The following is an 18,066-nucleotide window of genomic DNA, read 5'->3' as shown; positions in this document are numbered from 1 at the left end:
TGTATTAAAATGTCTTTAAAATCTTAACTGTGCTTTTACACGTTTACTACGGACGCAATGTACCTGAGATGTAGGTTCAATTTTTTCTTCTGTGTGTTCCTTGAAGCTGTAGTCAAATGATAATTTTGGCAAACTAAAAGAAGCAGTTAACTGCCATTTACTGTAAGCTGGATGTTTTGGATATTTTTCTGCACCACTGGAGCTGATCAGTGTGGGTATTAAAGTTGCTGGAGTTTGTAGACAAAAATGGGAACCTCCTCTTCTGGAGTATATGCACACATGCCCACGAATAAACTCACACCAAAAGGATGGGAGGATGTATTCAAATGTAATTTCACACTTCTCTGTCCCTGTTTCTCCACTCCCTGTGGATTCTTTTACCTAAAACAAGTTCCTGCTGGTATACAGTTGCCTGTAGTGAGAGAAGCCATGTGGAAAAATGCAGATGCACTTGCAGCACGATAAGCAAATGACTGGCTCCACAACAAGCTCCATCTCGATCTGTTTATTTAGATGAAATGTTCCACTGTATGTTATCAGCTTACAGCTTTAAACCAGACTCTGTCTACACCATCAATAATTCATTCTGTCTGCATGTGTAACTCATGGATGATGTTCGTGGGGAATTTTTTTAGGAGAGTGGTGCAGTCACATTACTGAGAGGTCTAGTTAGTGATCCCACCTTTATAATCATTCAGCCCAGTTTGGCTACCCTCAGTTCGGTTAACGTGCCAGAAAAGTATAGCAATACAGCACAACAAATTACCTCAAGATGGACAACATGCACAAATATGTCTATGCATAAAATATTAAAGTGTATGTAAATTATTCAGAAGGTTCGCTGTTGCCGTATGCCTAAGTGAGGTTTACGAGCCTGAGGTTCATTTCCATAAGAGCCATGTAGCCTGGTGTAATTGTCCTATTAATAATCCAAATAGCTAATTACATACTTTTACTACACACACTGATGGAAGTGAGAATAATTAAACACATTAATCTGGTTTGATCATCTATGTAATGAACCATGTAATAAATAAAATGAGACAATTAGGCATAGGTTTGGGTGATTTCATGGCGCTATTTAGAGCATGGTTAGAGTTCAGCTCAGCTGCTGTAAATCTGCTGGTGGAGGGCTTGGTGGAAATGGCCAGAACTCAGAGCAAAAATGCTGCAAAATAAACTTATAATGAACCTCATTCAGACAGTAATTGTGTGCTTCCACTGAGTGGTTCTGCTGTGTTGACTCCACTTTAGTGGAGTAAACGGGCTGAAAGAATCCCTGCAGGTCAGGCAGACATGATATTAAATTGCGAGCGAGGAGACTGACAATGATAGAAAGAGAAGGCGCGCGAGACAGAAGATGGTACTAATGCCAGCTCATTCCATCTACAGATATGGCATCTAATAAAAAAAGACTGAGGCAAAGTTATTGCATGGCCAGGTGAATCATGTCAGGAGCAGCCACACTGAGTGTCAGTGTGAAGACCTCACTGTCTTCTGAGACTGGTATGAAGCTGGCAAATATTTCCTCAGCTGTGATTCTTGACCTGAATATAATTTGTTAACATGCTGTTTCAGTTTATTAAAATGTTCAAAATACTCATATTTTCTTGGCAAATAATTTAACTGAATGCTCTTGATGCAAAGAATTTTTAAGCATCTGAAATAAATGTGATCATTATATAAATTCCCATCTTAACAAATGTTTTCCTCCCCTCAATCAAAGAGACAAAACAGCAATGTTAATCGCTATCAAGTGTTGAGCCCTTGATGCACAACAACAGCTAATTTAGTTCATTGGTTCTACTAGACATCAGCTGGGCAGTTTTCCATCACAGCAACATTAAAGAAAAAAAAAAACTACACCTCACAGTCCTTCCTCCATCTTTCCCTTTGTTTGCTTCTTCCCTCCTATACTCACGCTCCTCGTGTGTTGCTCACCCACACTGTAGTGATCATTACTGCCTACCTTCAAAGAGCTGGGGCCTAATTGGCAGAGACATGGATGGTGGTTAGAGTGAATGGCATTGCAGCCCAGCCTCCATGTTAATTGGATAAGGTTGTGAATAATGCATGCGGACTAAAGGATGGATTTTCATTAATACCTTGGGATTGGGTTGCTATGGGATTTCAGGTAGCACAGCAGTGAGTATTTATATTAATAAAGCCAGCAATCGCTAGGTGAGAAAAGCCTTGCACCTTTATTGAATCATTCTTTTGGCTGCTGGTGTGAATGTTTGTCTTACTTTGGATCTTTCCTATTTAGCTGGCGCCATGGATGTGTTATTTGTGGCAGCCATTAAAGAAAAGCTTCCTGCTTCCATCAACCCAAGGTTGTAGTACACTTTCTTTTTAGCCTTGCTTGTTTACCTCTTTCTGATGTGCTCTAATTTAGTATTATAGTAGAATACACTATATAAGGCAAAACAGTTGATGTGTACAATTTTGATGAGCTTTAAAGTCAGTATTTGGTAACACCATATTTATTTTTTAACACAGCCTGAACTCTCTTAGACAGTTTTCTTGTAATTCCTTTTACTATTCTTCAGGAATAGTTCTCCATTCTTCCTGAAGGACACTCAAAGCTCTTCTTTGGATGTTGGCTACCTTTTTGTTCTTTTCTTTGTCAAGATGAGGCAACGTTGCTTCGGGAGTGTTGCTCTGGGGAGGCCAATCCATGACTGATAGTGTTCCATTGTCTTTTTCCATCCAGGTATGCTTGTATGCACTGACCTAATCAATTAACTTATTTACTAATCAAATACTTTAAAGATGGTATTGTATGGTGGATCAAAATCTGATGGTACTTCTCTGCATTCATAATTCCATCAATTTTGACAAGATTTTCAACACCACTCGCTAAAATGTGGCCCCAAACCATGACAGAGCCTCCACCATGTCTTACAGATGGCTGTGGACACTCACTGTTGTGCCTCTCTTCTGAATTGCTCCACACTTGTTGATCACGGTTTCAACCAGAAATTTCACATTTAGAGCCATCACTCCATCAGGCCTGTTGCCATTGATTTTCAGCCCAGCTCTTGTGTAATTTGGCAGTTGTCAGGCTTTTCTTGCTGTTGTCTATCCGAGAATGGCTCCTTGACAGCTACACTTCCATTGAGACCATTTCCGACAAGGCTTCAGTGAATGGATGATGAATCAACTGAAGGGCCAGCTGCTTCTCTCAAGTCCTCTGTCAGGTCTTTGCTGGATACTGCTCTTCTGCTGCAGATAGTTTTTTTTAGACCTGCTATTTCTTCTTTTGTCCTCTGTTTGTCCTGTTTCCTCAAAACGTTTAAGGACACACAGCAAACTATGCTAAAAATGCCTGTTTTTGGCTAATAACTCTTCGAAAATTACTTTATTGTACCACAAACACTATTTTATGCCGATCAAACTGTGTTATTTTTGGCATTTCTGTAGATTCAACAGAAGAAATAGCAACAAATGACGTGCTTTTACAACAGGCTGCTATTATAAGGCTAGCTAAAGAAACAGTTTAAAATTTTTCTTTGCTAAGCTGTCTGTCACAACGCTGGCTCGTCCCTTGAGTTAGGTGCCCCTTTTTATGCTTGAAGGATTCGAAGGTCAGTCTTAGGTGGCTTAACAAGCAAAGAGGCATTCCATTCAACATGGCCACATACAGGGACTGGATGGAAAATGTGTGAAAGAGCGGCCAATGATCAAAGACAAACTTTGAAAGACCTTCAGACAGCTGAGAGAACTATAGCCCAACACCACTTTAAAACAATCACAAGAAAATCTGGCTCCTTGGAATCAAAGCAAAAAGAAATGAGGGGCTCAAGACTTCAGCACAGTATTATATATCAGACTTTGCACTCCAGATTCTCATGTCTTCCTTTAAATCTCAGGATTTTAGGACTTGTATGTTTGGATTTTTTTTTGTATCCTTGTTAATCACTATGAAAGATGGATTTTGAAATGTTTCTATATTATTCTATATTATAATATTAGCCACAGGTATTCCCACTAATATAGTCTAATATAGCTCCATTTCCTAAAAAAAACAGGCTGTAAGTTGTCCTCTTTTAAACAAAAAGACAAAAGACAAAAAAAAACCCATTTCATCACATTCAAATAGGTTTAAAAAAGTAAGCATAGCTGTTACTCTTACAGCCTGCAATGTAAACAAAGCGCTTTTTGAATAAATATGAGAATGAAGGCAGAACACTCCAACACCCTGCATTACTGTATGTGCTGTGCCCCCTTTGTTTGTTTGCAATTACTGTTTAATTAAATTTACAGCGATACTTCAAATTGCCCTGCGGAGGAATATATTATGGCATACTCGAGGGGAAAGAAGATAGTCTCTGCCTCTCCATTCCACTCTATTTAAAAGGCATGACACAAACAGATTCTATATTTACCAGAGATATTCAAATGCACCCCGCCTCCATTTGAAACAAAACAGCTTCAATTTAGGCTCATTTCTGTTTCAATTTCACGTGTAGTTATTTGTTTTAAAGGGTAAAGTTGAATTGTAGATAGAAATATACATACAAATCAAAAGCTGAACGCATACCTTTAACAGCAGATTGAGTGTGGTCAGCGATGGGGCTCGTTGTTCTCTCTCCTGGAGGGCTGCTCGTACCACTTGCCTCTGTGCTTTGGACTGCAGGTACTAACTGAATCAATGGCATCACCTCTTTCTCCTCACTGGAAAGACCTTCTTCTGAGTTCTGCAGCTCAGTCACCGGACTCCTGAAAGAAAAAGTGCCACTTCTGTGCTCCATAATGGCATTATCTATGCTGCCCTTTTCCCCACTGGGTTTTGGAAAACTTGGGTTCCTGCTGGGCGCTTCCCCCTGTGTTTGGTTATTTGTTGTCTTTTCGTCTGGCACCATGGGTGTTTTCTCTGTATCATCGCCTTTCTCACTCTGAGTCCAGTATCTAAAAGGCCTCATAAGAGTGTTAACAAAGTCAGTCAGAATACTATTACTGGTTTGAACTTGGGGCGTGGAAGTAGAAATTGAGGATAATGTTGGGGTCTCAGATCCAAAGTAGCTTCCATCTTCTTCCTCATGGGCAGAGCCTCCATGCTTCTCGAAGGTTTCAAGGTCAGAAACGCCCAGAGTCTTGCTGTTATTTAAGCTGTGTGACTCATTCTGGCTGGGTTCTGGCGTTCCAGGTCCATCCTGAGTTTCATCCCAACCCTCCTCAGGCCTTAAGTGGGTGATCACATGCTCTTCGGAGATCTCAGATGAGTTGTTGATTCCAGCAATGGACGGGACTCGTACTTCATCTAAGTCAACAAGGCCAGTCCAGGTGGAAGTCTTAGGAATAGAGGCACTATCCTGGGCTTCGGTTAATAAGGACATGGCCTCTGCTGCCAGGTGAGGTGTCTGATACAAAGGCTGTGGCTCCGCAGCCTGCACCCCTGCTGGCTGGTGGGCTGAAACACACAATCAAACATCAATTGACTTGTTTTGTCTTCTACCTTACAACACAGCCCAAAACCTCACATTCCTTATTTTTAAGAAGATTAAATCCAGAGTAGGACACACATGTGTTATAGATATCACAAGTAGATCTGTTTTTCTACAAAAAATTACAACCATTTGAAATCAGCAAATATATAAATGTGACTGTATCCACAATATTATTCACACGAACCATATCTATGTTAATAAACAAAATCCATTACCATTTTTATCTACTTTTAGCTATCTGAAAGACATTATTCTTGTAAATCTGCGTTCAGCATTGTTGGTGCTATGAAGAGGTTCATCTGTCAGCTGTTTGTTTTGACAGATTCACTGCTGCTCTGCTCTCACGCTGTTCTTGTTTACTTTAAAATTACTGGGTTATGCAGATGTTTCACTTCAGTTACATTTTCATGGGCTGACAATGTGAAAGATGAAATTGTCATTCTTTCTTTTTTCCTACCTAAATATTAATTTGTAGTCTTCTCATAATATCAGTTCTTATTCTGTGTGTGTTGGTGGAAGAAGTTGGCTACAAACAGTGAACAAAATAGTTCATTCGGTTTGAAGATGAGCCCAACTTATTCGTGTGTCAGCAGATAAGAGGACAAGGCCAGACACAGTCACTGCAGACCCCAGCTAGACTTGCTTTAGTCATGCTCTCACTCTTATTTGATCCACATTTCCATTCTGTCTTGCAAGCGCAGAAACCCACAACATACAAGCCCTGATATCCATTGAGGGGAAACAAATGTCGCAGTCTCTTCACAACTCCTTCATGTGTGACACCAACATCTCATGTTAATTAAAAATCAGAAGGGGAAACAATTCCCCAGATACAACGCTCGTTACCATGGCAATTACCACAATGTAACTGCATCACCTTCATTATCGCAGAGGGCTTAGTACCTCGGTAGCAGTAGGCATCAAACAGAGCTGCGGTGTCAGGAAACCCAGTCCGGTTCGGGTTGTTGTAGACAGTCCGTACCCCAGGCTCGTCTCCACCGCAGTTCTTCCGCGGGACGTTGATGGGATAGCGAACGCTGCCATCAGCGAGCCAGCCGGGATCACACTGGTCAAGACCAGCCTGCCAGGCGAGGAAGAGCTGCCCAACAGTAGCCAGCTGGGCTCCCAGGGAATGGCAGTGAGTGGAGGCGGTGGCAAGGCTCAGCTTCTCTGGCACTGTGGAGTGAAAAACCTCACCTGGAAGGTGTAAAAAGAAGCGTTGAGTTGTATTACAGAGCAAAAGCACTTCAGCCTTGAGAAAATTTTTGTTTAGTTGGTTGGCAGTAGCAGGATTTTGAGTGCTGGTTGATTCTTGGATCATTTGGTATTGCAAACTGATGTTAAATGAATTTGGGTTTGTGTCTGTCTCTTCTTGGTTGAACCGTATTAGTATTTTCTTTTAAGGTGCTATAACGGCAGTCAGTTCTAGACATTTTCTCTTTCTCCTTTGTGAACTGTAAAAAAAATAAGAGGTGTAGACTAGAAGTGAGGAAGCAGAAGGCATTTATTGTTGCCTGCAATAATAAAAGGAAATCAGTAATTCAAAGTATTGACTAAAGGAAATTGTTTGAAATCAAAGACATTTAAAAAAAGAAGATCTAAGTACACAGACAGCGAATAAAAGAAAAGAAGAAAAAAGAGGCTGAAGAATGGTGCTGTTGATGCTGATAAAGAAGAAATTCAAAAACAGGCAAGACAGAGAGTGCTCAAGAAGAACATAGCACAAATGCATTTATATGATCGCTGGCAGCTCAGGGTGTGGTGATGAAAAATATATAAGCTGGAGGGTTGGACAGTAAGAATGAGGAGCAGAAAACAGAAGAACACATTTGATACGAGGATCTAGGAGATTTATGTCAAGAAAGAAGAATGTCACTTCAGTTTTTCTGAACAGTTAAAAAGGTCAAGATCCAAGCAAAATAAAATGGGAAAGAGCCAGAAAGGGGATATATGAGGTGTTATTTGTCAGAACTAAAGTTAGAAGATGCTTAAATAGGCATTTAAAAGGTGCTGAAAATGTGCTAATTTTTATAGATTGCAGATTAAATTAGAAAAGATTGACAAATCAGCGAAAGACCTATATACTGTCATTTTTTTGTGCAAATCAAGCCCAGCTGAGCTTTTGCAGTGGCGTGTCTAGAAAATTTTTGTTGGGGGGGCCAGGTAGGGGCACAGATTTGGAGAAGGGTGGCAGATTTAATTGGCAGATAATGTTTAAAAAAAAAATTCTACCAACCCTTAACCATAATTCAATAATCCTATAAACCTAATAACCAAATGCACTTTTAACTCTTATTAGAATGAGATTTTAACCACTACGGTGCAAAGTTTTTAGATACTGTGTTGATAAAGTACAAGAGATACAATCAGTGCTTTGTCAGTGTTTACTCAGCATTCAAGGACAGCAATATTTGCATAGTATTTTTACTGACATATACTGCACATATGTTTTGGGCAAAAACATTTTTGAATATTAAAATACGAACATTTGTAGCAAACAATTGACAAATTAGCCAGTTCCAATGTAAAACTTTCTCTGCCTGTTAAAAAAAGAAGATAATCTTCTCACAAACTGGTGTTTGATTTTGAAACAGGAAAAAAGTGGAGAAACAACTGAAAAGACTAATATTTGAATAAAACCTGAAAGCAAGTAAATACTTTCTATGCTGCCTTATGGTAAACTTTGGTAATATTGATAAAGAACAACACTGGCTGATGATGAAATACATTCAGCTGGCATGGTGACACTGCCAGTATAACCTGCAGGGCTGGACTGGGACAGAAAATCGGGCATTTTGACTACAGACCGACCCACCAGGTATTAAAGCCATAAAGCCTTTGAATGAAAACAAACCCTGTTGTGACAGTGATGTACAGTCTTTTTGGTATATGTATGATTTCTATACATTTTACGTCAGATAAAAACTTTGGTTGTAAGATTTAGATAATTATTTAATAAAAGCTAGATATTTTAAATGAGAATAAGAAAGAAAAGTATTTCTTTGTTCCCCCTTTCCCTGTTAATGCCCTACCTGGCCCCCTGGCAAAACTTTGCTAGACCCGCCCCTGCACAGTTACCAGCTGTCAGCTACATAAAAAAGGATCCTGGTGGGTGGTCTTCACGTTTCCCTCTCACCAGATATCCAAACCGACATCATGACCAGCAGCTTTACAGCTGTGGCTCCAGCAAACATCAGCTGATACTAGAAATTAATATTAAATAAATTCTAACAACAGCCGATCAAGCTTAAACGTGCTGCTGTTGTTTAGCGCGACATCTGCTGGTTTCGTCTTTCTGGCGCAAAGTGGGCGATAAACAAACAAGAGAGAAAAGCCGATCAGCTGATCATCGATCAGTTTCATGATTGAAGTAGCAACAGGAGCGGCAGGATGAGAGAAGAGGCAGCTGTGCAGCGTAAAGACAGAATAAATCCAGCTTTGTGTCTTTTTCCATTCTAGCTGAAGTTCGGGACAAACTGCGTCTCTTCTCAGCTCAATACGAAACGTGTAATATTTTCTCTGATTGAGGGACCATTCCATTTTTTTAAGGAGCCGTTGGCAACTCTACTAACTAACCTTATGAATAAAATAAAGTTCACTATCAGTAACATCATAGCAACCGAACAGCTGTATAAAAACTCCAAGCTGGCTAGAACGCAGTATGAGTTATTGCAACTGACAGTAAAAAGTCAGCACAACGAAAATAAACTCCACCTAAACTTAGTTTATATCTGACCCAGATAGACTGCAGGTCATGACTTCTTACCTGAAGTTCAGTTCACCTGACACTCGGACTGGTGGCTGCCTCGGGGCTCTCCTCCTGCCTCCCCTTCCCTCATCCACCTGCTGCCTCTGTGGAAGCCCCGCCATAGCCACCACCAAACAACGGAGTTATTTCTACACATCGACCTGCATCTGGCCAATCCACCACCTCTCATTGTTCATGCCGTTACAAAAAAAATAAAAAATAAGTCAAATAAGCCCGATGGCCAGTCCAGCTATGTTAACCTGCAACCAAATCTGCAGCTCCATACAGCAATGTTATGACTTAGATTACATCTTATAACTCATAACTCTTATGTTAGCTCCCCTCTGTAGCATACTGTCTGAAATATTCCACGGCTGCAATAATTCTTTAAGTGTTATTTTTTCCTTGGTATTCTAATTTCGCCGAAGTTTACTAAACTCAACAAACTTAATATTACTTACCGGGACATTTATTCTGTCCTCATTTTCTTTCACCGAAAAATTGTTTCCTGCAGTGACGTCTTTCGTGCTTGGCTCTCCTACCTTTGCTAACGTGATGCACATAGCGCAGAAGCCCATGCTGCATTCACTTACACTCGGATATCTGAGCGTCACCGTGAAAACATAATCGGACATTTGATATTTGATTGAATTTTATTGTTTTGCCTTTGGGGTGGCACCTGGGGTGGCCAGTCTGGTTGGGGGGGTGGCCTGTGCCCCCCCAGGCCACCCCGCTGGACACGCCATTGATTTTGTACATGTAGAGAAAGGTCTGTTGCTGAGTTTATTAATTCATCTTTTAGTTTTTGTTGTTTTCTTATTAATGAATGAAACGCCAGCTATGTATCACCCAGGAATTTTGCTTTGACTGCAGACAATTATTTGCTGATTACTTCAATCAGGTTGTTAATTCCACTGAACAACATTCTTAACTGCAGGATATAAAGTCTAGAGATTGTCGTACAATTTTCTCTTCTCAGCACATCAGTCCCATACTAGGTGTTAATATTGTCTTTAAATAGTGGAATGGCTTTCTTACTACTATGATGCTTAATGACAGTTGCACACCTCATACTGAGAGACCTAGATAAAGTAACCCCTGTTGCAGGTCAGAATGCGGTGTTAAAATTATTAGAAAAACGGATGCCGGTTATTATAATTGGGCTTTGGAATTTTCACGAGGTTAAAGTATGACAAACACTTAATTTCAGTCAGGCATAGACGTGATTATGGTGTGAATGACGAATATATGCAGTGTTAATATTTGCCATTTCAGCACTGAGCCCATCATTCCCCTAGAGGAAACACCACGCTCAGCACAGCAGGGAGGAGAGAGAGAGATGATAATCACTTTCCCCCTTGAGGAACACATACTTACAATCTACAGTTGGATTTTTGGAGGTGATCTAATATTCTCTAAAAACAGCACTAACACTTGAAAGAAGGGCTATCATAGCAGTGTGGCAACAAGAGAGCAATCAGAGCTCTGACAGCTTAAATATACTGCGTTACACAAAGGATACACTGGACGTACGGTAAATTGCACTCATAGAGCTTGTCATGTAGTATGAGCGGTAGTGAACTTGTGATGCCTGAGCACACTTTCACAGCTGTCATCTATCTAAGATAAGTAATGAGTGGAGAGGCTTCAGTCACCAATTAAATCAAACGGGAGGAGCAAAATGTTAGATATGTTTGTTAATTTGACCTAAAAACAATAAAACTTATCAACTAGTTTAATTGATTTATATCCATAATTTCCCCTGGTGTTTAGCCGCTGCTCAGTCCTCATCAAGATGGCAACAAATACTGTGTATCCAATGTTGAGATTAAAGAATAGAGGGCTAAAAATGTAACTGAGACGTTTGAGAAGAAAGAAGGCAAATCTCAAAGCACATCAATGACTCTTTAAGAGGAATAAGCATCATAAAGGTCACTGGCTGACTTGATGTCTTTCAAGCTGAGGTTGCATCATCTGTCATTGTGACAGACAGGGTCATAAAATGTCCATCATAATCTATTATTACCAGTCATTTTAATTTTAATTTATCCTGATAAAGAAATATATTCAATAAAAAGATAATAAAGAAACAACTCAGTCACTGTTTAATACAGAGTAGAGAACATGCATTTATCAGGAAAGGACAGACAGTTTCACTGACCTTGGGATCACTCCTCATGTCAACACCACAAGAAGCACATAAGTTTTTACTCAAAGTGACACTAAAATACTCCAACCATTGTTATTAAACAACCAAATGTGACGAAAACAGGATGCTCGCTTGATAAAGTAAGATAACTGATGGGGCCACTGTCAGTAATCATATAATAACCCTCATCATAACCTCATATATTGAAGATTGGCGACCTGTCCAGGGTGCAGCCCGCCTCTTGCTCTATTATAGCTGAAGAGAATGGATGGGTGGGATGGACGAGTCTAGAAACGCTGCCCCCAGGGAGGCGATCAGAGGTCAGCAATACTGTGTTTACATGAGACCACATGCGTTTCTTCTGTATCAGGGTGCAACAGAATCCATCTATGACCTGCAGTGGTCACAGATGCACCCAAAGGAATTGAGGGAGGATATTTCTGTATAATGTTTGATGTTATGTTTAGAAAAAGAGAAGTCACCAATGCTGTGAGCACTGTTCTTGTCACTACTGCATATGAATTATTTGCTATACAAATACAGGCCATTCTTCTAATCTGTCAAAAATGATGGACGGCCATCTGATTTTTCTGTCATTCAGTCAAAAAGAAAAAGTCAGACAATGACAGAAAATGTTTCATCACTGCAATATTTGATTTCAAGATGTAAGTACAAATGTTTTCTTTAAATAACGTTTAAATAGCTTGATCATGTGGCCATCTTTCTTCTCTAATCCTTAAAAATGGTTTGAAGTTCTTGTAGATTTGGAGGACTTTCATTTTGCACAGTAGCAGCTTTATAAGGTGCAGCCTACCAGCTACTCTTGCTATAATCGTCAGGCTTTGAGGTGATGCAGTAAACACTGACATAGTTGTCAGATCTATCATTCAAGATTTATGGACATTTGCGAGAGAAAACCAAAGCAGGCCTCCAATTTCTAGCCAACAACCATTGATTTTGATGTATGAAAACCAACTCTGTCTCCATCTGTCTTGCAATGCTTCCAGCTAACTGGCATTGAACAGAATACTCTGTAAAAATGCTTCAAACATGCATTCAATTGTTATATATTTTATATGATGTGACGCTAACAGATTTAGGCTATAGGCAAAAAGTCAGCCAACTTGGAGAACAACTTAAAGGTGGAGCAACACTTTATGAAATCAGGATATGCCCCCTAACTTGCAAAGTAAATCTATATTAAGTCTCTAATGTGTAAAGAGAGCTTTCCGCTACCTTTTTGCAGTTATAAGTGTGCTGTCAGGGTTCTGAGTTTTCTGTATAATATTATTCTTTTGGCTTTGAGAATCATTTGTTTTGACATTTTTCTTGTAATAGCATTTCCTGGTCGGTTTCTTTATATTTATATTTTCTGTTTTTACTTTTACTTCAAGTTGGGTATTTAAGTCACTGAGTTCCTGTGTGTTCCTGCCTCCCTTGTGTTTTCATGGCTTGTTTAGTCTCTGTTTTGTTTCCATTTTTATTTTTTTATTCCTTCTGAGTCATTATGTTAAGTTATCCTCAGCTGTGTTCTCACCCGTTACCTCTCCACCTTGTTATCATGTGAGTATATGTCGTCTGAGTCGCCTTGTTGTTTGCCACGTCGTCCCTCATTGCTTTGCGTTCCTTTGTTCCTTGTTGTCTTTTATTTGTATTTTATGGCCCTGTTTTTAGGCGTTGTTTACATTTTGCAAGACAGGATTAAGGTTGTTTTGCTTTTTCTATTGCAGTCCACCTTCGACTCCCACACAGCCGATCTTTGACACACAGTCCATGACATCTTTATTACATCCTTGTAAAAATCTCACAATAAAGATTAAAACGATAAAAATGGAATAAGCATGACACCAAATCTATAGATTTCCCAGTTTTATTGTGTAAGCTATTGCGTTTACAACATGCAGCAATTGGGGATGGGGTAAATAAGATTTTGGACACATAAGATGTGCCCAGTGCCACCTCTTCTTGTGGCGCTGCAAATCAGAGCAAACTTTTATGATAACACTACTGACCCACTTAGCTTCTGCCTTCAGGCCTCTGCATCTCCCTCAGTTGAACAAACTCTCCTCCCTTTCCTCTCCCACTGCTCTTCTCTACACTGTGCTAACAGAGTATTAAGGCCTGGTCACAGCCTTCTGGCACTGCGAACCCTCGGCTTAGTGGACCCATGCATGACTAAACTCAAATTTATGGTAGAAGCTCCTGACTCCTACCTTGAAGACGCTTAGCAAAACAGTAGACATCAAACAGCTCATCAGGGGACCTATTGCCGTAGTTACGAACTCCAGGTGAGTCCTCACAATCCCCATAGCAACCTGGCCGTGGTGACTGGATGGGATACCTGCAGAGGAACCCAAGAGATAGGGACAATGACAGAGAGAGTGAGAGAAGAAAAGAGAGTGAGATTAATATAGCCTGGCCATGAAAAAAGCAGCCAGAGACTTGGCTCCCCTGGGATGAGTCTGTGTTCACACGCATACAAAATAAGATAAAAGGTACACTTTTATCATTGCCTGCCCTGAAATACAATAAGTTTAAACATATCTTCCTCTCAGAGTTGACCAAAATATATTTCCCAAATACTAATGAAAAATAAACACAGAGATGTCCTCTCTTGAATCTGGTTGGAAGCAAGAAATATAGTAACATTCACAATATGCGACAACAACCGCAGGAAAATAATTGGCAAGCACTTCAATGGATACACTATCTTGTTTGTTTTAATTGTTCTGCCCTCGGTGTGAGTTTCACAACCAAATCGTTTCATTTTAAATCATTTGAAAATGCATTTAGTGCTCTAGCAGTATAAGACTGTCAATGCTCGAGCTTTTAGAAAGAGAAAGAAAGAGAGATAGAAAGTCAAGAAGAGGTTAAAAGAATCAAGAATTTGTGTGGTGGCTTGGCATGCCTGTGGGGCTAAAAAGAAAAAAACAACATCAACAATCTATATTTAGGCTCCAACTGAGCAATTATTCCACAAGAACATTGTTTCCTGCAGCACCACAGTGCAAACAAAGAGGCTGATTAAAAGATTATGCTGGGCATACAGGGACTTTATGAAGCACTTGGAAAAGATGCGCAATCAAATATACATGAAGAAGACAGACATGCTTGTGATATAAGAAGAGAACAAAATCTTTTAGTGTCTCAGGCCGCAGCTACTTTCTTTTTGCTTGGTGTCTGATGAAATGGCGGTTGATGTCTATATTTTTTCACCAAGTATTAATTGGACACTTTCCTCCTGGCTGATGTGCAGTCAGAGCCTCCTGGATCTAGACCAATTAGGTAGCTCCCGAGTGAAAACAACAGGAGTGCGGGATGGAAGGCGAGAAAGAAAAAGGCAAGGAAGTCGTGCCGCAGGAAGTCTGTGAAAAACTGTCAGGCAGACAACAGTCAGTGTGCTTGCCAAGTGGAGCAACGGCAATTTGAAATTAAAATGCTGATATGGAAAACAATGTGGAGAGGCAGGCTCTGACTGGTAATGTAAAAAGGGATTTAACAGAAAGTGGCAAGCTGAAGTACATGGCTGACAGACAGCTCAGAGGGGGCTGATGTAGTTAAACTGCCTTTCCAGTGTACAAACAAGCTATTAGGTCCAATTATGTTGCACAGTATCAAGTCTATGAAAACCCCCAAAATATCACAATGACTTTCAAACTTTGATACTTTATACTTATAGATAGTTCATTAACTTGTGTTTTTGTAGACGTATTATTTAGAGATTGTCTTTTGTTATAATGTTTGATAGTGAGGAAAGCAATCACAAATATTAGTCTTATCTACTGCTTGAAAGAGGTTTTATACGATAACTCTCTTCAGCAAACCGTGTTAGTATGAGAACTAGATAGATAACTTATTTAAAAGTCAAGTTCAGCTGCAATCTATGAGTCAGTCAGTGTCTATAGGATAAATAATGTGTTGCCTGTAACCGAAGACAGTTTCCTCACAGATTCTCTAAAACTTGAAATTTGGCACACTGACTGATATTTTTCACCAAACCTCATGACTACACCTCGAGCATAGCAATCCCAACCAATGGGGTTGGGCTTGCTGAAAGTAATTTTGTGCATATATCTTTAAACCACATAAATGAGGATTCAAAAAGGATCAAGCAAAGCGTTCAAAGCATGTTACAAGGTCAATTTCCACCATACAAAATCACCAAAGTAATGGATGTTTTGAAGACCTCTTCCAGTCATCCCCAAAAATACCTTCAGTCAAATGTTGTTGGGATTTTTTAAATAACTCATGTGCGTTCTTAAGTCACAGCCAATGAAAAGCACCAATCAAGTGACATAGATGAACTTCAGACAAAGCCTTATGAAAGTGAAAAGACAGAGCTTACAGAAAGTGATTGTGATTTTTGGCACTATTAGATCATTATCCCATAGCGTCCTGCCTAACTGCTCACCACTGTTTTTTCATTTCAGCTATCATTAATGACCTTTTAAAATTTACCCCAGGTTTTCTCAATTGGATTAGCAGAAAACAATTCAAATAAATTGAGGGTACCAATTCTTACACATGTTATGAAACTATGCATGAACCCATGCCATTTCCCATTACAGTGGTCCCTTGTTTTTCACGGGAGTTACGTTCTAAAAATAACCCGCGATAGGTGAAATCTGCAAATTAGCCAATTATTATAGATGTTTTAAGGCTGTAAAAGCCCTCACTACACACTTTATACACTTTTCTCAGACAGGGATGAACATTTCACACTTTTCTCTCTTGTTTAACACTCAAAGTTCAAACCTTGTAGAAAAATAAGTCCAGTATTGTAGAATGAAACCAAAGACACCTGCAGGTGACGACGTTTTGTCGACATTGTTGTGTTTGTTGGGGAGAAAATTTACAGACATACAGAACAAGACTTCAGAGTCACACAGCTTATTTGTTGTCATTTCTAGCCAGAGGGAAAATATGTCTTTTTTTCACAATTTTTCTTCTGGATTTGCTGATGATACCCTTTATTTAATGGGGGTTTGTTGCACAGATTCCACAAAAAGACTGAGGAGTCACTTGGGTTTGTGAACTGGCTATGAACATCTTGTGTTATTTAAAGCAGACTCCATGAGTGGGGAGTGGATTTGAGTGATTTGGGGTAAATAAAAGGGTAATTAATGATAGAAGCAAAAAACATCTAAATTTAGCAGCAGTGAGGTGGGCGGTTAGCCAGGCCATTCTACGTTGGGCCAGAATTTTAAAAAACGGACATTGTGAATAAATAACTTGAAACCAGTGATTTGGGCCATCACATCATAAGAAAGTAATGACAGAGGAGAAAGAAAGCAGATTTAATGCACTTCAAAACTGGATATATTTTTTTAAGACCTGGAAGCTATTTACATTGTTTATATACAGTTTCTAGAATGTAGTAATTCAGCCAGTATATTAACTAGTCATACTGAATAATGTATTCTTGAATTTTATTCCAACAAAACCCAAATAGCTCTTGTACCCAGCTTGAAAAGCCTCACCGTACAGTCTGGTCAGAAAGCCAGCCAGCGTCACAGTTGTCATAGCCATCAGCAAAGGTAGCCTGCAGCTGACCAGGTGTTGCGATGGCCGCTGAGTTCTCCATGCACACCCTCTTGGCATCAGCAAAGGTCAGGGCATAGCGGTCATGAGGGGCCCGGTAGTGGAATACCACACCTGGAGCAAAGAAATTGTGATAAGAAATAAAGAGGAAGCTCAAAAAACACGAATACATAACATGCAACCTTCAATTCACCAAAGTATTTATGAACTATAACCTTGCACCATCGAAACATGAGCATGTACATGCTCACAGGCATATGTGCACAAAGCCCCCTTGACATCCTCATCAGGTGTTGACATTGTTCCATCTGTGTGATATGAAACTACAGGATTCAGATTCAGGAACCTCTGTACGTGAGTCTCATTTGCATCGGATAGTCGGTTGGCTTATTTGAGAAAAGAGATGTTGCCCTTGGATACAGAGATTGACAAACAGTGGTGATGTTTATTTGACTGATTTAACAGTACAAACACAGTGTCCCCCTGCTGCACGCCGCCTGCCTCTGAACCCATGATGGAATGACAAAGAAGACAGACAAAGAAAAGGAAAACCATGCGTGCATTAAACCAAAGTGAAAAGAAAAATAGGCAGAGAATATGAAAAGCTTGGTTAAAAAATTTGAAGTAGAAAGACATGACACAGTATATTCCATCGAACCTGGAATAGAACTGCATCAGAAGGTCTATCCAAGTTCAAGTGTTTATCCTTCAGTTCACACCTCTGGTTGCCTTTCACACAACACTGTGCCCCTGATGTGCATCCAGCAACATGAAAGCTAGTGGCTGTTTGGCAACTAATACATCGCCTTTATCTTCGCTGGCATTGTCTGGGAGAGTGACAGATATTCCTATGTGAGACGTAGGGCCCTTGTGACAATTTGAGCATTAACACTCCAGGCTTTAGCGCAGAGAGTAAGCAGGGCCATTTGTAGACAGAGAGAGTTCCCACAGCACCAGCAGTGCATCTGCTGTTGCGGGCAGAAGAAATGTTTTGTTTCTTTTCTCTTCTCCTAATTTCTCAGCCTCCATCCCTTCTCTTTTGAGGCTGCGGGGTTTTGTCCAAACATAGATGCTACTGTAGCTTGCTGGCTAACACGTGCACCAGAGAGATAAATGGGTTTCCTCTCAGCATGGGAAACCCAGTGCCTTTCCACAGGGAATGCACAATACCTCATCTC

At 40.0% G+C, this 18,066-nt stretch overlaps 1 protein-coding gene across 3 annotated transcripts in view; it reads right to left on the bottom strand.

The window, feature by feature from the left end:
* ncanb (neurocan b) overlaps nt 1–18,066 on the bottom strand; it is a 172,767-nt gene that overhangs the window by 105,810 nt on the left and 48,891 nt on the right. For all 3 annotated transcript variants that reach the window (XM_085398156.1, XM_085398155.1, XM_085398157.1), the window contains exons 5-8: nt 16,828–17,002; nt 13,561–13,688; nt 6,354–6,647; nt 4,544–5,413 (exon numbers count right to left, since the gene is read on the bottom strand). In XM_085398156.1, the coding sequence (XP_085254282.1) occupies nt 4,544–5,413; nt 6,354–6,647; nt 13,561–13,688; nt 16,828–17,002 (1,467 nt within the window). The remainder of the gene's footprint in view (nt 1–4,543; nt 5,414–6,353; nt 6,648–13,560; nt 13,689–16,827; nt 17,003–18,066) is intronic.

Source organism: Rhamphochromis longiceps, linkage group LG23, assembly GCF_057381845.1.
Source record: "Rhamphochromis longiceps isolate RC_006_pf linkage group LG23, R_longiceps_female_GT1.1, whole genome shotgun sequence".
In the NCBI taxonomy this organism is placed as follows: Eukaryota; Metazoa; Chordata; class Actinopteri; order Cichliformes; family Cichlidae; genus Rhamphochromis; species Rhamphochromis longiceps.
The sequence above is the reverse complement of the archived record's forward strand: the minus strand, read 5'-3'. Positions and strand labels throughout refer to the sequence as shown.